The 24,954-nt window shown below is 43.6% G+C and overlaps 1 protein-coding gene across 2 annotated transcripts in view; it reads left to right on the forward strand.

The window, feature by feature from the left end:
- The window catches only part of drd2a (dopamine receptor D2a), a gene marked incomplete at both ends in the record, with an annotated part of 89,503 nt that overhangs the window by 24,387 nt on the left and 40,162 nt on the right, over positions 1 to 24,954 (forward strand). For both annotated transcript variants that reach the window (XM_080732309.1, XM_080732308.1), the window contains one exon: positions 17,985 to 18,094. In XM_080732309.1, coding sequence (XP_080588435.1) covers positions 17,985 to 18,094 — 110 coding nt within the window. The remainder of the gene's footprint in view (positions 1 to 17,984; positions 18,095 to 24,954) is intronic.

A 24,954-nucleotide genomic window follows, 5' to 3' on the forward strand; every position in this document is an offset into this window, starting at 1 on the left:
TTATTGCACTGCTTAACAAAGTGGTTCTGGTGTATGAAATGATTCACTGGACAATACATCTGAAAGGAGGACCTCAGAGGTACTACCATGCTGCTGTGGTGGTCGGACACAAGCTGTACTCATTTGGAGGATACAACAACTACCTGAACAACAGGGATCAGATTGAAGTCCATGTCTTCAACACAGTGTCTTTGCGTTGGAGGAAGTTGCCCCCAGTGACAAATGGAAGAGGACAAAGTCCCATTGAGGTTCCCTCCGGGCGCTGGGGCCACACAGCTGTGCTGGTAGAAGACATTGTCTACATCTGGGGAGGGTATCCTTACTGCAATGTGCTTTATGCCTTTGATGTCGACACCCACAGCTGGTTCAAACCCAGTATTTCTGGGACTATTCCAGGAGCAAGGAGATGCCACTCAGCCTGTGTTCTGGAGAAGATCATGTATGTGCATGGAGGACTCACCCAGCTGAGTACTAATGACATGTACAAGTTGGACACCACCATAATGATCTGGTCTCTAATTAACACCAGAGGAACTCCACCACGTGCTTCATACGGTCACTCTGCCACCATCATTGGAACAAAGATGTTTGTATTTGGGAGCGACTTCTACAACAGCATCAGAGTGTTTGACACAACGACCAACTGCTGGCTGAGCAAGCTTTCTGGACACCTCCTCCCAGAAGGACATTTCTGTCATTCAGCCTTTGCCTACAATGGAGAGCTGTACATATTCGGTGGCTGGAACGGATACCAGTACCTCAATGATCTGTGGAAATTCATTCCAGAGACCTTTTCCTGGAAGCAGGTTGAGCCCAAGGGGAAAGACCCCTGTGGGATGTATGGGATGAGCTGCTGCATGGTGGGAGATTGTATTATCATGCATGGAGGACTCACAGGAAACAACCTAATTTCTTGTGACCTGTACGTCCTAGACTTAAATCCTAGCCTGAAGATGTTATGCAAGCTAGCAGTCACTCAGTACGGTCTGTGGCAGTCTGAACTCCCACATGACATCAGGTGGGAACTGGCAACCATGACTACCACCAGTTAATGACGTAAACATAAATACATAAAAATACAAGTGCCAACAGGGTCCAAGCATAGAAGATGGTTATGAGATGATGATGATGATGAAGTAGAAGATGACGAAGAAAAAGGTAATGACTTTCAGGAAAATATGGAAATGAAGAAGACACAAAAAAAAATACAGAATATCTTTGTTGACAGTAGCTGCGTTTCCTTAAAGCCTTTTCGAAAATAGGAAGCGAATCATCAGAAAGTCGAAAAAAGAAAAGCACATTTTGCCTGTTTCCATCCACTGATAAAATTAGATTCTTGGGAGATAGTTCATGAAATGAACAGTAGGTTGCGCTATTTGTCCAGTCAAGTGAGACACATTATTGCACATGCATTTTACCTTTTATTCTTTTTTACACAAAAGTAGTAGCCTAATATGCCTACACGGACAGACGCACAGCTTTGTAGGCTATTGGGCTGCACGTCCTCTAGCTGTCGCATTCCTAACACATTCCTAACCACATTCCTAGCACTTCCCCGCAGTTGGTCCTTTGACTGAAAAATATAAACCCCAAATAGCCTAAATGATGGATCTATTTGGACCAGCCGATCAAAGTTGGACAACAGACAGTTATGAATGAACTGCTATTGATATTCTACTTAAAGGAGTAGTTCACCCCCAAAAGGATTTTTTTTCCCTATTGATTATTCATGCCATAGAGACTTGAGTTATTATTATTATAATTTTTTTTGTATTTGTCGCAAGACAAAAAATGTATTATAATAAATGTACCCCTATTGATTCTGGATGGGGACCCGAATGCATGGCCCTGAATGGGGACCCAAATGCATGGCACTGGATGGGGAAACCGTCAGGGTAAGTTATAATACATTTTTTTTGTCTTAGGAATGCGACAAAAAACAAACAATAATATTAAACTCAGGTCTCCATGGCGCAAACTTGGTCTTGCACCTGCTCTGGGGTTATGGAGATGAAAGTGGTTCTCCTGTAGCCTACATATTTTTGTAATAGGCTAATTGTTTATGTCAACCTGAGCGGGTGTGCACTGTGAGCAATGATTTGCCAACGTGTCTGTGGTCCATGTCTGAAAATAAACCCCAAATGATTACAGGTTTACATGAGATTACATGAGGTTTGCACAGGGCTCTACATCCTGGGATATCAGAGTTTTTGCCCAGAGGTTCTTCTCTCCCCCCTAGTGGCAATTGTTTTTTTGCATCCATTTGCAAAATCCCTAGGGGAATGGTTGACAACTGCTGAAAGTTTGTGTCTCATTCGCTGCCCAACAATTCTGCTTTAAGTAGCATGTGAAGGGTCAAACTAGGGTTTTTTAATGATTCTGAAAACAATGCAAGCATTTGTTCTGCACAAAAAAATACATTCCTTGGGCTAAAAACGGCCAGACAAAACTATGGTTTAGTGGTGAGTCATCACTTTTCACAGTCTCGTGGGGGATGTTTTTAGCCCAAGAAATGTTTTTCATGCAAAACAAATGCATTGGATTCAGAATCATTAAAAACCCCTAGTTTGACCCCTCACATGCTACTCAAAGCAGATTTTATCGGGGGTATTTTTTTCCTATAAGTGAATGAGACACAAACTTTCAGCAGCTGTCAAAAATTCCCCTACGGATTTTGCAAATGGAATCATGGATTTTCTGATTTGTTATACTCTGAAGTCTCCAAAAATATATAGTTTTCATAATTCCCAGAAAATTTTAAACGAAATTATACAAGCGACTTGACTATATGCCAGGCCTGTGAGTGGCGCTGTAAAGCTGCCACAAAGCACCAAAAAGAGAGAAGAACTATTTATATATATCTTTTTATCATGTCCACTTGTTGCTGACAGTGGTAGTGTGGGAGGGAGCCGTACATTTTGCTGTAAAAGCCCTATCGTGCTCAGTAGCACAAATGCAACGCTGACGTGTTTGTTGTTGTTGTTGGAGGAGCAGTGGCGTCAGTTCAGAAAAAGCTAAGGTATGGCAACATGACTGGTGTCTTGCACGCGCGCAAGACACCAGTCATGTTGCCATACCTTAGCAACAGGCATGATACATTTATTTTAAGAAGTACATTTTATTTTTTCCCCCGTTTCTACGGTTTCTTGGGCTGGATATGGCAGGCTGGAACGGTTGTTCAAGTGCAGCTAAACTTGGCATGTTAGTAAAAGCACCACAATTAACAATAATGCATTGCACCTGTGCAGCTGACCTGCGGAACCTGGGAATATACCATATCAAGATGAGGAGAATACAAGTGTGGAGAATATAATTATAATACCTTGTTAAAGTGACCATTTTGCATTTGTAGTTATTTTACTGTAATTTAACAACATAATAACCAGCACAGATAGACAAAGAGACATTCATGGATTTATATTTAAAAGTAACTTTTATTTCCCCCCCTGGACCCAGGGTATGGCAGCTGCATACCCCTGCCATACCCAATTGACGCCCCTGTGGAGGAGGGAGGGGGGACTCGGGGCATGCGGGTAGAGGTTCTGCTCTAACATTAATGTAGATATGCATATTCGGTTGTACTCACGGAGACGCGGGGGCGGCGTCTTCAGATTTATTCAGATTTGGTGTCGAAGAGTCCTTGAGCAAGACTCTGAACCCCTAGTTGCTCCCGGTGAGCCCACCATCGGTGTAAGATGTCTGTGTGAATAGGTGAATGTAAAGCGCCTTGGATAAAGGCCCTATATAAATGCACCATTTACCATTTATTCACTCTGGGACCCGGTTTAAAACATTTGCATATTCGGCACCCAAAATGCTGGCTCTGTGTGGCCAAAAGGTCTAAAGTTAAACGATTAAAAACTTTTGCAGATTCACCTAAAATCTTATTTGTGTGGACAGCACGAATAGTGAGGTGAGGTGAGACTGACATTTGGGAACGAGACACATTAGACATTTCACTCTCAATTTTCAACTCTCAGATCGCAAACATTGCATTAGAAAATGACATTCATCAAAAACTACACCATAATTAAGAGGATTATCTTGCCATGGGGGAGCAAGCACATCCCCTTGTGTGATTATGGGGAAGCAGATGTAAACAAACATGAAACAACTAGCTGTAGTGTGCGTTTGTGCGTGTGCGTGCGTGTGCGTGCGTGCGTGCGTGCGTGCGTGCGTGCGTGAGCCGAGTGCAGAACTAATCCCGCAAACCGCTGGGCTGATCAGTGCCAAATATGTTGTGCGTGCCGTGCAGCCAGTAGGCCAAAGGAGAAGAATTTGGATGAGAAAATGTTTTATGAGAAGCGGTGCAACAGGGGTTGTCCATTATTCAGCGAGAATTAAATCTCCCCCAACTAGGGATGGAGCTTGTTCATTTTGTATTATAATGAGCACCTTATCGATCCTGCTTATTGAGCAGGGCTTTTATCGAGCCCACTATTGAGCGTTTTCTAATATTTTGTGGACAGATGTGAGATGACAAATTCTGAACATAACTGGTGTCTTTTTTTATTGGCCGTGAGTTTGTGGCTGACCACCATCCACGAAGATGACAACTGACAAAAGTAACAAATATTATCATTAAATAACATCAAAACAATCATTCATTAGTGTGCAATAAGTGTTAAATGGCTTTATATTATGAATAGTACTGTAATACTTTCTTGATCGCCTCTTGTCTTGATTGTTTAAACATGACATCATAGGCCACTATGCTCGATAACAAGCTTGATAAGCCCAAAGCTTATTGATACCGGGTACTCGATAAATCTGTTTTCTGGTTATCGGGCTACCCTTGTTTTGAGCTCCATCCCTATACCCTCAACTCATCTCTGTAGGCTGTACATAACCCACCAGACCCGCTCAAATGACTGGCTTACACTTAAGGTTCCACAATGTTCTGTCTGAACTGGGAAAATCTGATTTCTGTTATGATGCTCCAGTTTCATGAAACAATACAATTCGCATGAAATATATCCTAATGTATTAACCTGCTCTCAAATCTCCCTACCTCACACTTACTAGTTTTGTGTTTTGGTCTTATTCTGTTGTTTCTGTGTTGTATGTATGTGTCTTAATTGTTGGATTTGGGCTGGATTTGACTGCAGTCTAAATCCGGCCTATGTAGTCCAAGAGCACGTGAGAGATGTTAGACAGATATTGCATCAGCCCCTACAGGATGCGGCCATGGGATCAAAACAAAAACACGCTCATGTGGAAGAAATCCAATTCTTATGCAAATACATTTCCACCAATAGCACAATAGATATTTTGTTCGTTTTTTTTAAACATATCTGGAGGTGATTTTACCCTGCTCCAAAAGGTTAAAAATAGTGACGTACGACATTGAAATCACTTTGTGCGTGCGTGTGCACGTGTGTGTGTGTGTGTGTGTGTGTGTGTGTGTGTGTGTGTGTGTGTGTGTGTGTGTGTAAAGGCTGTTTGTGTTGAGGTTTCAATCAATCAAGTTATGCTGTTACCACGTTTTGACTAACCCTTGCTTCATCTCAGCTCTCCGACAAACAGAGAAGGTATTATGGAATGTACCCTTACGCTTCACAGTCGCCATTTTCTAAAGCCCCGGTCACAGTTAATCGCCTTATAGCAATGATTTGATCATCGCGAGGATACGGTTAATCATCATAATTGTTTCCACTTGTTAATGGCAATTATTGGTGTGACAATTAATCGGCAAGTAAAATGTCATGACCGTGAACGCCATATCGATCATTGACGTGTGTTTGAGTGGAACAGTCCGGATTTTAACTTAGATAGTTGATCGATATCTTAACTTTTTATTTACTACACTGTGAGCAGTTCAGGAGGTTTGAGCTAGAATCTGTAAATGCCTCACGTTGTTGCTGTAGTGCCGAACATCAGTAGCAACCGAGGCTCCTTCCCAGATGTCTCCAAAGATTGTCTGGAGGGGCGAAGCTGGAACAAACCAGCCCCTTTCTCCTCTAGTCTGACCTCGACTTAAGAGGAATTAATGACATCTTGACCGAGGGAAAAAGAGCTATGGGGTGATGGATGAAACTAGAGCAAGAAAGGGGAAACAGCAAGCAGAGACAGGGGGCTAGATCTGTGATAGATTGTGCAAAGCAGATACAGTAATGCACCAATAGCAAACGGAAGTACTTTGTGCGAGTGGGGGCTGTCAGGAGGAGCAAGACAATGGACGGGAGAGATTGCGAAGAGAGACACCCGCACGCAGACGAGGTGCAAAAGGTGGTGGAAATGATAGAGAGAAAAAGGAAGAGAGCAAGATAGAGGGGGAGGCATTCATTAGAGCTGTCAGATCTCCCTTTAATCACCAGCATCGCTGCAGACACCCGCGGCAGAGATGTAAGGTTCTTCAAGCCGCTCGTTAATTGTAAAGATATGACCTCTGGCCGCGGTGCTACCGTGGATGAGATCACAGGGAGAGATGTAGGATTGGATCTGAGCGTAGGAGCCGTGGCAGCTTAGTATGGGGAAGTACTGAAGTACTGACACCGGGAATGGTGGGATGCAGAGATCACTGGCACACAGCTACACACAAATGTCAGTTTGGAGTGTTCTCTCTCTCTCTCAAAGGGTAAATGGTGCATTTATATGGCACCCTTATCCATGGCACTTTACATAGATTGTGTAGTACATTAACACACACATTCAGGTAACCATGCAAGGCACCAACCTGCTCATCAGGAGCAATTAGGGCTTCTTGCTCAAGGACACTTCAACGCTACGCAACTCTGGGGAGCCCGGGATCAAACTGGGAACCTGCCCTCTCTCTCTCTCTCTCTCTCTCTCTCTCTCTCTCTCTCTCTCTCTCTCTCTCTCTCTCTCTGGTGGTAAATGGTGCATTTATAGAGTGCCCTTATCCAATGCACTTTACATGTAGATTGTGCATTACATTCACATTCACACACACACATTCATATACACCGAAGGGCTCCTATATGTCTTCATTCATACCACCCGGGTTAAAAGGTTGTAAATGGAGTGAGCTTTGAGCACAGAGCACTTCATGAGCATGTTCAAATAAAATAAAGGCTGTTTTCTTTGTCTCTGTCTAAGGAGTCTCCTTAATAGTTTATGCAGAGAGTGATTCTTCTTCTGTCAGTTTTCCATTATGTTTTTGAGACCACGTACTGCCCCTGCAGTCAACCCTGAACAAAGGACAAAGAAGGTGCAACAGATTACCCTGTGCGTGCGTGCGTGCGTGCGTGCGTGCGTGCGTGCGTGCGTGCGTGCGTGCGTGCTTGCGTGCGTGCGTGCAGGCAGGCAGGCGTGTGTGTGCTGGAGTGCAGGAGTGCAGAACTAATCCCGCAAACCACTGGACTGATCAGTGCCAAACATGTTGTGCGTGCAGCCAGTAGGCCAAGGAGGTGGACTTGACTTATTCCTGTAGGCTCCTAGATGGTATCACACCCCGATTGCTTTCACCTCACTCTCGACTGATCCTCTCCAGGTCTGCTTTGGCCTCCCCACTTTCCTTTGGCCCTGTGGATTCCAGTCCAGCGCTTGCCTTTACTGTGCTATGAATGAATAGTTTATTTTCGGTGCCTTATATCATTACAGAACACAAAAAATCACTTTGCACACATTTTGAGGGCTCCCAAAAAAGGCGTAGGGCTGAAGCCGAAGTTGATTTTCTCCTTTGTTGTGTTGCTGAAAAAAGCCACTTTAGTGTGACAATTTTGTTAATATTATGTGGCTTGTGATGATCGGGTCTGTGGTGGAATTCAGATCAATCAATAATCATGAGAAAATGAGGAGACAAGACAATTATATTAGGTGGTGGTGTGGTCAAGTTTATGTAACATGATATCATGGACAGAAGTACAATTAACACAGTGGTACGGTAGTTCTGCCCAGAAGTATGGTCAGATACTAGAGTGTCATGTAGCTTCAAGGCCTCTGGAACGAGGCGTACCATAACAAGATAGGCTTTACCAAAACAATAGCTGAGGCCTACTGAAGGCCTCTCTACTCCTAACTATCAAGTATTAGTATCATCATACAGACCTAGATATTAATATAATCAATGGATACATGATCTACTCTATAACGTCACACATAATCAATCATGATAACCTCTAATCTACGACAGGTCCAATATTTAGTTCAGTGACCATGGAGAAAAATGATAGTTCAGAAGCTTTGTTCACGTTAGCTCTCGCATTGTAAATGAATAGACTCCAAACATGCTTCCGCCTCCTAAAAAGGTATCCACCTATGTCACGCAGAAACGGGAAGTACAGGTCTGTTCCTCCCTCTTGCTATCGCCCTCTTGGGTAATGTCTTCTGAGGGTTTACGGAGGGTGTGTCCAATCCACCTTACTTCCTCTTCTTCGCATCCTGGCTGATGGAATTCTGGTTGGTTTTCTCCAACAGGCTGGCGTTTGATATTCCCTCTGGCCGCCTGATGTTTAGGATGCGTCTTAGGCATCTGTTAGCAAAGGTCTGGAGTTTGTTGGTGGTGATATTTGTCACTCTCCATGTCTCTGATCCATAGAGGAGAACTGATTTGACGTTGGTGTTGAATATACTGATCTTATTTTGGACATTGACAGTGCCTTGGAGTTCCATATGGGTCGCAGTGTGATGAAAACGTGTCTGGATTTGTTAATTCTGCTTTTGATGTCGTCACCTGATCCACCGTCTTTGCTAAGAATAACTCCCGAGATATGTGAAGCCATCAGTTTCTCTGATGTTCTCCAAGGAGGTCGACTTCACGAACATGAACATGGATGGTTTCATGTCTCTCTCACACGCTCTAATTCTCTGTCTTTCTCTCTCTCGTTCTCTGTCTTTCCCTCTCTCATTCCATGTCTCTCATTCTTACTATCAAAACCTCCATCGGCTGTCAGTCATTCTGTCCGTCAGTCAGTCTGTCCGTCATGTCACACTTTTCCCCTACTCATATCTCCGCAACCGTTGCCCCTATCCATGCCAAACTTTGCACACACACACACACACACACACGCACGCACGCACGCACGCACGCACACACACACACACACACACACACACACACACACACACACACACACACACACACACACACACACACACACACACACACACTCCTTGGTTGCCAAACCACAACCTCCACCCCTCATTTCTCACATGGCCCTCTTCTTGCGCCACGATGAGGCCGATTCTTGCAAAACACATTTTTGGACACTGCTCCTACAGATTTTGCCCTAAAATCACGCAAAGTTACGGTACACAGTATCTCTAGTCATGTCATCAACATGCATCTGTCCCATCTAGCGCCACCATCAGGCTGATTTTTGCAAAACATTTCTGAATCCCCTCCTGATTGCCTACCATTGCCTTCTAAAGTTTGTGTATGCGACCTGACGGCCGCTTATCTCCCGATTTAGGGAGTCTTACTGGTTCCATGTCTCTCATTCTCTGTCTGTCTTCCTCAGTGGCCCCTTTCGCTCTGCCTGTTTTATGGCGGGAATGCAGCCCAATCATTCCTCCTCCTCGATGTTCCGTACAAACGCTAAGGAAAGGGAACCGGGCGCATTGTTGTTCCGCGGTTCAGTTGAGCCAGCAGCGGAGGCAGGCAGGCGGGCAGCCACAGAGCTGTTTCTAGAGCTCTGTTAAAACCCATTTAGGCCTAGAATTATTGAATGCTTTAACCGGTGAAAAATAGCAGATATACAAGCTCACAGCGCGGCACCGAGTGCCGCGCTGCGAGCTTGTAGATCTGCTATTTTTGATAAAAGTCGTGAAAATGTGTGCAAATCTTTGAATATATGTATTTTCAAAGCGAACGTTTGTAACTCAAATGTTGCTTCTGGGTGGTCCCTGGAACTAGATATTTTGAGATGCGGGTCCGTGGCCAAATAGATATCATTTTGGGGGTCCTTCACATGAAAAGGTTTGAGAACCACTGACATGGTTGTCTCTCGAGAACAGACTAACTGAGCTCCATTTAAGTGAAAAGGACATTTTCTTTGACCATGGCTGGCCAGATTGCTGACATAGAAACACAGGTTTTTCAAATAATCTTAGAAAGATTCAAAAGACACTAACTTATAGTCAAAATCGGGTCAAATTTCTTAATTTTCACGATTAAAAAAAATAGCAGATCTACAAGCTTGCTGTGAGCTTGTATATGCTATTTTTCAATAGTTAAAGCATAAAAATAATGATACACAATAATGTGTACCCATTCTAAATGGGTTAAAAAGAACAGCTGGCACGGCGGGACAAAGTTGTCATAATATTCATGATGTACCCTTTGAACCGCTCCCTGCTTCCTCTCATTTTCTCCTCCAGTGCATTTCTGATCACATAAAGACAGCTTCAAAACAACATTCACACAAGTCAAGTCAACCCAAAACCCGATCCCGTTTCCACCAAAAAGACTGACAGACACAGTATTTTTCAAAGGAAAATACACAAAGCTTTCATAGGCTGGCGGTTGTGAGCCTGACATTTTGGCAAGGCTAATATTTGGGGTTCTGTGGGCTGGGTGTTTTTGAGCTGTGCTCCTTGTTTGTTGTACGCCCAGGGTCACAGCCTAATGAAATTAACTCATTTCACTGTTGTGATTTTTCTTTTAAACTCTCACACACACACGCACACACACACACACGCGCGCGCGCGCACACACACACACACACACACACACACACACACACACACACACACACACACACACACACACACTAGGGCATTAACGACTTGTGATTTTTGCGAGGCGACTCGACTCAGTAAAAAGTTGAGTTGAAGTCGACTTTATCGCTTGATGCCGTCATTATCGTCAAATGATTGGGGGGGGGGGGGGGACAATTACTTAGAATAGAGTAGCCTAAAGTGATCCTTTCTCCCTTTTGTTTTGATGTTAATATTATAGATTAGTGAAAACTCCCTGTGCAGTGTGCGTCATTTCATTGACAAAACACAGTTGGAAAAGGAGAGATCCTGTCCTTGACAATAAGCAATAGTACTGTTTGAATGCTGTACAAATGCACACATGGAGCAAAAATAATGATAGAAAAATACAACTTTCCCTGGTGGGAGTCGACTTGTGTAATGAACACACACACACACACACACACACACACACACACACACACACACACACACACACACACACACACACACACACACACACACACTACGAAGACGGTTTTCCATTTCACCAACAGAGTGTGTTGATTTTTACAGTTAGGCGACTTGTATTGGAAATTAAAGAGCCCGTGTATTATGCAAAACACAACAGCCGGGCGGTCAATGACACACACTCACATTTTAAAACACCATAAAGGTCCAATAAACCTCAGTTTTCACAACACTAATAGAATACAAAATAAAAAAAATTGCAGATGGATAATATCCAACAGGCCACCTGCAGCTCTGCACGACAGCAGCAGCAGCAATAAACAACAATGAATAGGCTAATATAATGCATGTATTAACTATTTGGGAGAAAGTGCACTCTCTCGCGTCTTTCACAGTTTGTCTTTGAACTGCATGATCATGCCTTCTCTTCTCAGTGTAAGCCGGCGATGAATCTTATTTATTGACCTAACTATAAGTTCCAGGACATGGCTGTTTCTGGGTCCTCCCCAAAATCTCTGACAGCAGCACATTATTGGGGGTCTTATGGGAGGATGCATACTTGTACAGTAGCAAGAAAAGCACATGGGATGGAAAGATAAGAAGGAGGAAAGGGGAGCTCAGACTCTACATAAGTGTTTCATACGCCTGACTTGAGTGTGCTAATGCCTGGTGGGGTCAGCAATGTTCTGTCTTCGTCAGTTGTTCACTCCAATGTGACTGGCATGGGGGGGGGGGGGGGGGGGGGGGGGGGGGGGGGGGGGGGGGGGGGGGGGGGGGGGGGGGAGTGGGACTGAGTTACTAAGGCCCAAGGTGGAGGGGCCTTCATTATTTTATACTTTAGCTATTGAAAAATAGCAGATCTACAAGCTGGGACTGACTTACTAAGGCCGAAGGTGGAGGGGCCTTAATTATTTTATACTTTGGCTATTTTTGAAAAGTCGTGAAAATGTGTGCAAATCTTTGAATATATGATTTTTTTAAGCAAACATTTGTAACTCAAATTTTGCTTCTGGGGGGTCCCTGGAACTAAATATTTTGAGATGGGTCCTTTGGGGGTCCTTCACATGAAAACGTTTGAGCACCACTGACATAGAAACATAGGTTTTTCAAGCAGATCTACAAGCTTGTGTATATCTGCTATGTTTCAATAGTTAAAGCACAACATAATGCGTTCCCAGTCTAAATGGGTTAAACCTCCTCCCCCTATGAAGAACATTCATGGGGGGCCTGCAGTGAATCCTTGTACCCAGGGCCCAGGATTTGGTGCGACACCCCTGGGTGTTGTTAATCATCATGTGGATCGGTTCAGTTGGTGGTACAGCATCAGGAAGTTGCTTGAGTCAGGGGCGGAGATATAGGCGATGTAGCCGATGCAGTCGCATTAGGGCCCGGGGGCATTAGGGCCCGCCACCCCTCCGGGGAATAAAAAAAATATATATATATATATATTTTGAAATGCTTACCGGATTGAGAAGACACTCTATTGTTGGCCCTCTTGACGAGTGCTACTGATTACCCAGTGATCCAGTTGCTTTGAGGACAGCTGTTTCCTGTTTACTTTTAGCGGTTAGAAGAATCTTCTCTCTGAGTCTGCCGTCTGTTTAGCGTTTAGGGCTGTTATCGGTATAGTTTCTACAGAATGGCTTCTACAGAAGAGTTGTAGGCTACAGAAGCAAGTAGGATATTATTGACATGTTGTGCAGTCCATGACTCAATCAGAGGAGGAGGACTATGGAACAGAATTTCCACTCAAAGGTAATTAATACCATTTATTCAGACAGAGTTACTACAGGGGGTCCTCCAAATCTTCCAATCCTTTTTATATTAACCACTTGAACCCTAGTGTCCATATTCTGAGAGCGCTGTGGTGAAAACCTCGCATTGGGGGGGGGGCATTAGGGCCCGGCGGGGGGTCTGTCCGCCACTGGCTTGAGTGTTAATGTTCTTGTGTCGGCAAATCCAATGTGAGGCTTTGGGGATCAGTGGAGGTGGTGCAAGTCATCTATTGGTTCAGTTGGTAATACAGCATCAGAAGTGGAGGTAATGTGTTGCTTGAGTGTTGCTGTTCTTTAGCAACTGAAGAGGAAAAACAAAACAAAACACAGCCCTTCCCGCCAACAACAGTACACTGGTAGAGCAAGAATTTGTCTCAGCATGATCCAAGGCTGATAAGGATGGAAAAATCGAAACATGAACACACTGCAGAGCTGACTGAAGCATTGCTTTTCATGTCCAAGTGATTATGGTCTGAATAGAACTTAATTGTTACAACTTTGTTAGTTGTGTTAGCCTAATGCAGGTGTATGAGCCATGTTGGGTTTGTATTGTGTGTTCTAGGTATAACTGTGCCAAAATGCAGTTTTCTATGCATTTCAGGGGTTTTGACACCCCCCAAAACTCCCAATTGTTTTTGTCCGCCCGCCTTCGGCCGGGAGGTGTCCCTTATTTGCAACTCTGGGAGTTGGCAACCCTAACAACCGCAGCACTGCACTAGTTGATCAGCTTTTTCCGGCAAAGAGATACTGTATGGTCCGAGGAAAAAAAGGAACCGGCCTAGTAGGCCTAGGCCGCTGGGGGATTACGATACAAAGTGTTCCACAAGTACCAATATAATTGTATATCCTGATCGCCCGGCATCGGACAGTGAGCTTTGTATCACTCGTTCAAGTCTTGTATCGAATGTTACCATATGCTTCGTGGTGCTACCGTGTAGTGTGGCTAACATAGCCAATCTATCTAAAACAAGCTCACAACACAAACGAGTATAAACCGTGCTTGTTCTGCACCGTCTCTGGTGAGACAGAACTTGCAGTGCTTTTTAAGAATGTGATCACCCCCAAAATCCATTCAAATCCATTCAGAGTCTGAATGGATATGATAGAATACGTTAAGCTCTCCATGTTTCCATGAACGGGAAAGATTCCCAGAATCTAGACACGGGGTCTGTGGAGGTGGCGGTGTTGTAAATGTTAAGTCTGTCTACCATCGGCTATCATCTCAAGCGTGTGTGAGAGTGTGAGGCAGGGACGTGCTGGGCCCCTGATTCAGCCCGGGAAAAAGAGTTGGAGAGGCCCTCATTGTGCGCTATAGAGAGAGATCTCTCTCTATAGCGCTGCAGCTGCTACTCAAAGATTTGCCATTTCAGATCATGACAAGTGAGTTGAAGTGACAAGCCAGTGGGCCAATTACTGTACATGAGTTATATTTTGTCGTTGTCGGGAAACCTTGTATGTCCAAAATTCATCATTTTGAAAATGATTTAAACTAGTGAAAACAGCCGATCTACAAGCACACAACGCCTCGCGTTGCGAGGCGTTGTGTGCTTGTAGATCTGCTGTTTACACTACTTTTGTGCAACGGCCTTGTATGATGAACAGGGCTTTGCTTTGCGAAAAAATGTATACATTTGAAACTTGGAGATACGAGGTTTCTGCCCGACAGTGACTATTTACTTTGTTGGCCGCCCAGCCCCCAAAATGGAACGAAGGCCAACATTTTATTTTTATTTTTTTTCCTAATGGCCGGCCTGGACCGGCTGGGAATGAACCGGCCGTTCGGGAGTTGTCCCACTTTTCCCAATGGTGTGAGGGAATGAGAGAGAGAGAAAAACAGAGAAAGCAAGCTAAAGGTAGGGAGTAGTCTTCATGAGGTTGGTTTCCTTACTTTAGAATCAACAACTGAGAGGGGTGGGGTATACCTGTACAACGTGAATCTTTATGTCAGTGATTCTCAAAGTGGGGTCCGGCTAAATGATTGATAGTTGTGAACCAAATGGACACACACATGGGTTTGTAACTCTGACAGTGTACAAATGGAACCAAATAGACCCATACGGGTCCATTTGTACACTGTCAGAGTTTTAGGTGGGGGGTCCAGATGGCCTAATTGCTTACCAAACTGTAGGTCCTTGAAATTTAGAAGGTCTGCTCAGTCCCCATTTAGAAAAGGTTAGAAAAGGTTGTTGCTTGGTGAAAGAAAATACTGGAGCTTCTGTGACTGCTGTCTTGTCTTGGACTTGAATGCACGCCTGTAACATAGTATTTCTATACTGTGTTATTGCTACTTTTTTTTTTAAATCTGTAAAATTTAAATTAAATCATCTGTGTACTTTCTTCCACCTCTGGATCGCTGTAGGCCAGTGGCCTTCCACATTTTTCAGGCCAAGGACTGAGACAGAGATGAAGCAGGGACCCCAACTACATATTGTATAAAATAAGTGTTGAAGATTAAACGTTTTCATAGATTGCCTTGATACCTGCAAAGACTTGTTTGACATACATTATCGTTTCTATTAAAAAATGTTGGATTCACGTTAATTTGTTTTTTCAGACAGTTAACCTTTTGAACCCACAATATTTTGTCAACTGACCGTTGGCTCTGTACTTGGTCCGCTCTTTTTCTCTCTACACCAACTCTCAGAAAATAGCGGCTTTTAGATCTGCTTTATTTTATTTTTGTGTTTCATGGCTAATGTTCCCCTCCACACAAAGATTTGGCGCACCCCCTACCTGTAGTAACTCTGAGGACCCCCTAAGCAGTGGTGGAAAAAGTAATGACACTTTTTACTTAGGTAAAAGTATCAATACTGCCATGTAGAAGTGGAATTCAAAATGTACTTTAGTACAAGGGTATTCAACAGGGGGTCCGGGACCCCTAGGGGTTCCTCAGAGTTACTACAGGGGGTCCTCCAAATCTTTGAGTGATATATATATATGTTTTCTATATTAACCACTTGAACCCTAGTGTCCATATTCGTAGAAATGTTGCCAACTGCGAGGCGTTGTGAGCTTGTAGATCTTCTATTTTTGGCAAAGAGCTTTGGTGTATTGGGGAAAAAGAGCAGACTAAGTACAGTGTGAAAGGTCAAGTTTATTAAGTATTGACGGTTTGAGTTGTTAAATATCTGAAAACACAAATTGACACGAATCCAACATACTGTATACTGCTAATTGTGCTGTCAAACAACGAAACTATATGGAATCTATGAACAGGTTGCGGGGGTCCCTGCTTCATCTATTTCTCAACTAAGGGGTCCTTGGCCTGAAAACGTTGAAGACCCCTGCTTTAGTAAAAGTACAAAAGTGTTGGTATCAAAATGTACTTAAAGGGGAAGACCACCCATTTTCGATATTGAACTATGTCATTAATATACCTTAGAGGAGTTGTGTAGAAATAAAAAAAAAGTTCCCCCTCTTCTGTGTTGCCTAGAACTGGAGGATTGATTTTGGGGTTTGTATTGTAAAGTACAACTTGATGACATCACACCGTTGTACTTGTGCCCCAAAATCAATCCTCCAGTTCTAGGCAACACAGAAGAGGGGTAACTTTTTTTTCTATTTCCACACAACTCCTCTAAGGTACATTAATGACATAGTTCAGTATTGAAAATGTGTGGTCTTCCCCTTTAATGTACAGCACCAAAAGTATAAAGTAGTCGTTACACAACACCCTGCCTCTGCAGTGGTGACAGGTGGGCGGTAGTGTGGCTGGTACAGGAGGACCCCTCACACCTGTCACTACCACTGATACTTAGAGCGCTTCAGAGACGGGCCACGTCGGCTCCTCCTGAGGGACGCGCTAGGTAGGAGTAGGAGGAGGGGTGGTGCTGTTCGGTTGTATAACACGACAAGGGTGCTCATAATTCCTCTTGATTTCTTATTGATGCGTGGAGGATCAGACATCTATTGTTTGCCTTGCACACATCACCGTCTTGTCAGGTGGAGTTTTCTTTTGATACGGTGGATGTACTGGAGCATGGGCTTTGTGTTGGCCTCTGTGTTGAAACACAGAAGCGTGACTGGGAGACAGACAGTGTTGTGAGGAGAATACACGCTCTGTACTTGCAGGGCTTTCCGAACTTTTCTGGACGAGACATTGTGAACTTGTGTGGGTCAGGGGTTTACAACTTTTTAACTCAGGTCACCCCTGTAAATCACTTTTTCGTCCACGGCACCCCTGAATTACACTGTTATTGAATCTTACATCATATTGGAGACATGATGTAAGGGAACTGATTGAGAACTGACTGAACATAACTTTATACTTGACGTTTAATCACTTGAACTCCAGCATCCCTATTCTGGGGGGAAGGTTCACGAAAATTTGCAGATCTACGTTGTGACGTGTTGTGAGCTTTTAGACTTGGTATTTTTGGTGAAGACAGTTGGGACACACAAACCTGGATACTGACATTCAGTAATTGCGTCTTATTGCGACCGTCAGGTCGCAGTTACTGTCAAAACCTCGACCAGCTGTCCGTTACTAGTCAGTCAGTCTGTCAGTCAGTCAGTCTGTCACACGTCACACGTCACACTTTTACCCTGCTCATATCTCCGCAACCATTGCCCCGATCCATGCCAAATTTTGCACACACACTCCTTGCCTTCCAAACCACAACCTCCACCCATCAATTCTCACATGGCCCTCTTCTAGCGCCACCATGAGGCCGATTCTAGCAAAACACATTTTTGGACACTGCTCCTAAAATGTTTGCCCTAAAATCATGCAAATTGGTACACGGTATGTCTACACTCATCTCATCAACCTGGATCTGTTCCATTTAGTGCCACCTTCAGGCCGATTTTTTAAAACTCATTTTTGGACACTACTCCTACAGATTTTGCCCTAAAATCACGCAAATCACTACACAGTATGTCTACACTCATGTCATCAACATGGATCTATATAGCGCCACCATCAGGCCGATTTTTTTCAAACACATTTTTGGACACTGCTCCTACACATTTTGGTCTAAAATCACGCTGCGACCTGACGGTCGCTTATCTCCCGATTAGGGAGTCTTACTGGTGATATACAGTAAATAATGGTGTCTAAAAACTGTAGAATATACGGACATTGGTGACCCCTGATGATGATGATGATGATGATGATGGTTGTTGCTCTTCCTCTTCCAGGTGGTGGGGGAATGGCGCTTCAGTAAGATCCACTGTGACATCTTCGTCACGCTGGATGTGATGATGTGCACTGCCAGCATCTTTAATCTCTGTGCCATCAGCATCGATCGGTGAGTCCGTCACACCCGGGAAAACACACACACACACACACGCCCGCCCACACACACTCAGACACACACCTTTGTGGATCTGCAGTGGACATCTCTGTTGTTAAGGAACAAAGGGAGTGGTCCCTGGTAGATTGGTGGCTCTTCTCACCACACATGGCTGTTTTTTTTGTTTGCTGTGAGTGAGAGTGTTTGGATTGAACACTTCTTGCAGGCAGCACTGATTGAAAGCTATTTGGAAACTATTGTAATTACTGTATACGGATTACGGGCCTCATTATTGACCACTGTCTTCCGGTTGTTGGGCTACTGTTGTACACCGTGTTTGACAGTTTCTGTATGAACTCATTTGCTGCCCCCTCCCGAGTTTCCCAAGTTACCCCACCGCTGCCACGCCCGAGTTTCCCGAGTTTTGGGCCGTTTTTAGAAAAAATCTTTTTAGAAAAAATATTTTGACCCCCTTACCAACCCCATCTTTCAAACGTGGCAGCCATGTTTGTTTACATTTGAAGAAAACATAATGGCTGCTATCTCATGAACAACCCCATCTTTCAAACGTGGCAGCCATGTTTGTTTACATTTGAAGAAAACATAATGGCTGCTATCTCATGAATGCCTGAACAGATTTCCAAGCAGATTTTTTTTTTTTTTAAGCTATGATTGGTGTGCAGTCTGTGCACACACATGGTGCATGATCTATGCATGGGCGTGCATGATCCATGCACTATGAATTACATGGAAGTCTATGGAGACTGGGGTCATCCTGGCAATTCAAAAATATTTTTAAAATGCAGCGAATGAGTTAAGAAACCAGAAAATAAGTTTAGCTCTCACTGAGACCTGACGAAGGTCAGTGCGACCAAAACATGTTTTCTGCATCCATTAGTTGCTGTAAGAGAAGACAGTGTGCGCCATTCTTTTTTGTCTTGTTGTGCGTTGGCTGAGTACTCCTACGCACATGTCCTATGAAGAAGGTGTGCTTTTAGGACTTCTTTGACTATTTGAGGTGTTACCAAATCCTTTCTGCAGTGCCCATTACCAACCAGAGGTGGATGGTGGAGGGTCGAGGTAACCCTCCACCTCGCCTTAGCACTCCTCTCTCCTTCTATCCCAGTTCCGCTCACTCTGCTCACTCTGGTCTACTCTGTATTTCCAAAGCCCTGGCTCTTTAACCCATTTAGGCCTAGAATTATTGAATGCTTTAACCAGTGAAAAATAGCAGATATACAAGCTCACAGCGCGGCACCGAGTGCCGCGCTGCGAGCTTGTAGATCTGCTATTTTTGAAAAAGTCGTGAAAATGTGTGCAAATCTTTGAATATATGCATTTTTCAAAGCGAACGTTTGTAACTCAAATTTTGCTTCTGGGTGGTCCCTGGAACTAGATATTTTGAGATGGGGGTCCGTGGACAAATACATATCATTTTGGGGGTCCTTCACATGAAAAGGTTTGAGAACCACTGACATAGTAGTCTCTCAAGAACAGACTAACTGAGCTCCAGTGAAGTGAAAAGGACCTTTTCTTTGACGATGGCTGGCCAGATTGCTGACATAGAAACATAGGTCTTTCAAAACATCTAAGGATTCAAAAGACACTTATAGAATCTTAACCTGACTTTCGCCAGATAGTTGCAGCAGTGCGTAACGCTCTGCCTTACATCTGGGCTCTCTCGGACAGACTCGATGTAAGGGGCGGGCCATTTTTTGAATTTCTGTAGCAGGTGATTGGATGTGGCCGTTTCTATCACAGTCTGGGAGTGCCAACTCCAACCACTCATATTGGCCTGTCTGCATGACGTTGCACCCAGAATCCGCCTCCTGGGTTTCCACGTGGTCTGCAATCAGACTCTATTGGCTCAGAGCCGCTCAGAGCCCGCCCATAGCTGCCGCTGATTGGTCCGGCCCGGGACTTTACGTGTGTTATCAACTCTGGCCGAGCAAGCCCAGATGGTAAAGCAGAGCGTTATATACGCAATGCTGCCACCATCTGGCGAAAGTCAGGTTAATAGAATCTGCTATTTTTCAAAAATAGCAGATCTTCAAGCTCGCAGCGCGGCACTCGGTGCCGCGTTGTGAGCTTGTATATCTGGTATTTTTCAATAATTAAAGCATAAAATAATGATACACAATATGTGTACTCGTTCTAAATGGATTAATTCAAACCCACCCGCTACTCTCAGAGCTGTTTTACAATCATTCACAATTCCATTAATGTTTCTTATTTCCAGAACAAACACAGACACGGTTGTGGATGAAAACGTGTTTGTTGTGTGACTAAATGCTGATTATGCATACCTTGTCTGCCGTGCTCCCTGGGGCCATTAACTCTCAGGTTTCATATCCCGCATTGAGCAGAAAACATGAAAATCATGACACACTTGAATAGATTTAGGTTTACATTTTTTGGGCAATTACACCTTCGAACGACAACAATTTAGATGGCAGTGAAATTTTGTTTGATTGGATTTTTTTGACGAAAGATAATATCAGCTAATTTGCGAAGCCTGGGCCACAGGGATGGAGATTGTCTGTGGTTAATAACTGCGGAAGATTGATCACGTTGCACGTCACACACACACGCACACGCACACGCACGCACACACACACACACACACACACACACACACACACACACACACACACACACACACACACACACACACACACACACACACACACGCCTGTGGGTCAAATAAAAAAGACTGGGCCTGGTGATATGAGCACTATTAATACTTCATAGCTGACACTACATAATACATAAGTGTCATAACTTATGACTCGTAGGTTAATTAAAGTGCTGTAGTTCACACAAATGGACTGCATAAAGCAGAACGTTGACGTTATTCTCCATAGATTGTCTCAACTGTACAGAGCATGTTTCAACTGAAGCTCTCTTATGATCATGAACAGTTGATATAATATATCAACTGTTCATGATCATAAATAATATATTATATTAATAACGCGCATTTCAGTAATGATATAAGGAGCTTTATAGTACTTTTCAAACATCGAAATGCAGCTCAAAGTGCTGTACAAAACAGATGAAAAACAACAACAAAACAGCAGTATCTTTTAAGTGCTGGGGGGCAATACGAGAAGCACTTTGAGCTGCATTTCGATATTTGAAAAGTACTATATAAATAAAGCTCCTTATATCATTACTGAAATGCAGGTTATTAATATATCAACTGTTCATGATCATAAGAGAGCTTCAGTTGAAACATGCTCTGTACAGTTGAGACAATCTATGGAGAATAACGTCAACGTTCTGCTTTATGCATTCGATAAGATTCTAGTTAAAAGCTACAGTTGTGCTCGAAAGTAGAAATTATTCAACCCCCTCTAAAAGTGTGTTCATTAGTGTAGCCACTGTTCCTTTGACTTAGAACTGTTTTGGAACATTCGTGTCTTTGCAATTGTTATCTTTTCCTTTTTTGTACAAAGCAATAATCTTTTCTCTGAACTTGTCTGACCATTCCTTAGCCATATTTCTAACTGCTCTAATCACGGTCAACAAGTCAACAAACTTCTAGTCGGGCCAGGTTGCACATCTGATGCAACTATTTAAGCCCTTGATTAGTCGATTGCAGTTGATTACAGATGTTTTCCGGTGTAATTAAGAGTTGAATAATTGATAGTGAATGTAGCGTTGAAAGTGGCATTTAGCATTGAAAAAAAAAAAAAAAAAAAAAAAAACTATTTACATTGTTCTTGTATGATTTATTTATTTCATTTGTCAGTTTGTGAATTTAGCCAATAAACCAGATTTGCAGTGGGGGGGTTGGATGATTTTGAGCACAACCGTAAGTTAAAAGGGTGGGGTTTCAGTTTACTGTGCTTGCAGATATTTTCAGGTAATTTGTTCCACAGATTGATTGATTGATTGATTGATTGATTGATTGATTGATTGATTGATTGATTGACAATATGCACAGATCAAAGCAATGTACAAACAAAGTTTCAAAGGGATATTCATGGATTGCATTTGTAGTCCTAAACCGGCCATATTGAGGACCAACACAGGTGTTCAATTTGTCTGATTGGCATAGAACCAATGTTCTACGTTAATCAAAACACCTGTGTTGGTCCTCAAAATGGCTGGTGTAGGACTACAAATGCAACAAGAAAGCTAAGTGTCCCTATTCTGATGTCATGATGTCATGGTAGGCAAACATTTGGTGAAAATAGCAGATCAATCACAACCGTAGATGGGGCACATTTTCCAGGAAGAAATGTGATGTACTGTAGAGGTGGGGAAAAGGAGGCGGCCAAGTCCAGACCCCTGGGGGAGCTCCGCCGAACAAAGTAGCCTATATAGTGGTTAATGTAGAGAAACTGGGTCTATACGGTGCATCAGGGGTGTCACAAGGGGGGGGGGGGGGGGGGGGGAGTGGGACTGAGTTACTAGGGCCCAAGGTGGAGGGCCCTTAATTATTTTACACTTTAGATATTGAAAAATAGCAGATATACAAGCTCACAGCGCGGCACCGAGTGCCGCGCTGCGAGCAGATCTGCTATTTTTGAAAAGTCGTGAAAATCTGTGCAAATCTTTGAATATAATTATGTATTTTTTTTTTAAGCGTACATTTGTAACTCAAATTTGTAACTCCAGGGGTCCCTGGAACTAAATTATTTTGAGATGGGGGTCCGTGGCCAAATACATGGTATATTGTATATCTGCTATTTTCAAATAGTTAAAGCACAAAACAATGTGTAATGATGTGTTCCCAGATCTAAATGGGTTAAACCCCGTCCTCCCCCTAGGAAGAACATTCATGGGTGGGCCCCGCAGTGAATCCTTGTACCCAGGGCCCAGGATTTGGTGCGACACCCCTGCTGGTGCATGCCTGTAGTCGGTCATGTGCGTCATGTCACCCATTTATAGCTTTCTGGGTTAACCAATTTAGAACGGGTACACATTATTGTGTATCATTATTTTATGATTTAGCTATTGAAAAATAGCAGATACACAAGCTCACAGCGCGGCACAGAGTGCCGCGCTGCGAGCTTGTAGATCTGCTATTTTTGAAAAATCTTGAAAATTAGAATTTTGACCCGATTCCATAAGTGTCTTTTGAATCCTTCTAAGATTTTTTTAAAAACCTATGTTTCTATGTCAGCAATCTGGCTAGCCATTGTCAAAGAAAAGGTCCTTTTCACTTAACTGGAGCTCAGTTAGTCTGTTCTAAAGAGACTACTATGTCAGTGGTTCTCAAACCTTTTCACGTGAAGGACCCCCAAAATTATATTTATTTGGCCACGGACCCGCATCTCAAAATATTTAGTTCCAGGGACCACCCAGAAGCAACATTTGAGTTACAAATGTTCGCTTAAAAAATACATATATTCAAAGATTTAGACACATTTTCACGACTTTTCAAAAATAGCAGATCTACAAGCTCACAGCGCGGCACTCGGTGCCGCGCTGTGAGCTTGTATATCTGCTATTTTTCAATAGTTAAAGCATTCAATAATCCTAGGCCTTTCTGGGTTAAGTGTAACGAATTCCGTTGCCATAACATTTCTCTTCTCGACATTGTGTATGTGCCATTCATGTTTTATTTATGAGCAAATACCACCCCCAGCCACATATATGTAAATGAAAATGCAGTCATTTAGATTACAATGCAAACGTGCTCTTCTTCCCATTACGTGTCCAGACGCCCGCCTTGGCCCCGATAGGCCCCAACGGACCGTTGGTCCTTAGGGCGTTGAGGTGATGATTGCATCCATTCGTTTACACATTGAGGCATGTTTGCTCATGTGACACAATGCACAAACCTCATGAACCCTAGCTATTCTCTCTATTCTGGTCATAATACAGCATACGCAAACACTTACAGTAGCAGATCTATTGCTATGCTTTGTGAGCTTGTAGATTTAAATATATATATATATATATATCGTCACTGTCGTGCAGAAACCTCGTATCTCCAAGTTTCAAATGTGTACGTTTTTGGAGTGGTGAAAGCACTCCCAATAGACAGGTATGTCCGTGGGTATGTCCGTGGGTGGGTGGGTGGCTGGGTGGCTGGGTGGCTGGCTGGCCGTGTCCGTAGCCTGGCAATACCTTGAGTGGCCACACACAACACACTAGTTAAAGGAGGGGCGCTGTTTTGTGCAGGCCAGGCACACTCAACACACACGCACGCACGCACGCACGCACGTACGCACGCACGCTGCTCAGATTCACCACTCCACTTCGAACCGAGGTTTGATTTTTTCACCAAGCAAAGCCCTGCTTCATCATACAAGGCTGTTGCACAAATGTAGTGAAAACAGCCGGTCTACAAGCACACAACGCCTCGCACCGCGAGGCGTTGTGTGCTTGTAGATCGGCTATTTTCACTAGTTTAGTTCATTTTTAAAATTATAAATACAAAACGAACGGTCTTGGACATGCAAGGTTTCCACCCGACAACGACGATATAAAATGGCAAAAAAGTGACCACCAAAGCCCTGCCTGTATTTCTGCTTTGAACGGCGCTCCTACCGGTACGTTTGACTTTGTGTGTTCTTCTTTTGTGTATCATCGTCCTTGATGATTGGTTGACGACATTTTATTTCACACGATTACTTGTGGGGAGGCCATGAGGCGGCTGTCGTCTTCTCCGCCTTGCTGACGTTAGCCTAGGCAGGGTTTGAATCACTTAACCTTGCACATGAATGGCATAAGTACTAACCACTACACCAACGTTGCGCCTCCGCTTTGTGTGTAGGAGCATGGAATGAGCATGGAACTCCGTGTATGGAGAATTGGAGATTGCTCACATCACGGACAGAACGGCCCATACAAGGAGATATGCACATGTGTCTTGTTTGATACCATGCAAAGTGAGCACCGCTCACTTTGCACTGGTG

This window comes from Nannobrachium achirus, assembly GCF_963921795.1.
Source record: "Nannobrachium achirus genome assembly, chromosome: 8".
Taxonomy (NCBI): domain Eukaryota; kingdom Metazoa; phylum Chordata; class Actinopteri; order Myctophiformes; family Myctophidae; genus Nannobrachium; species Nannobrachium achirus.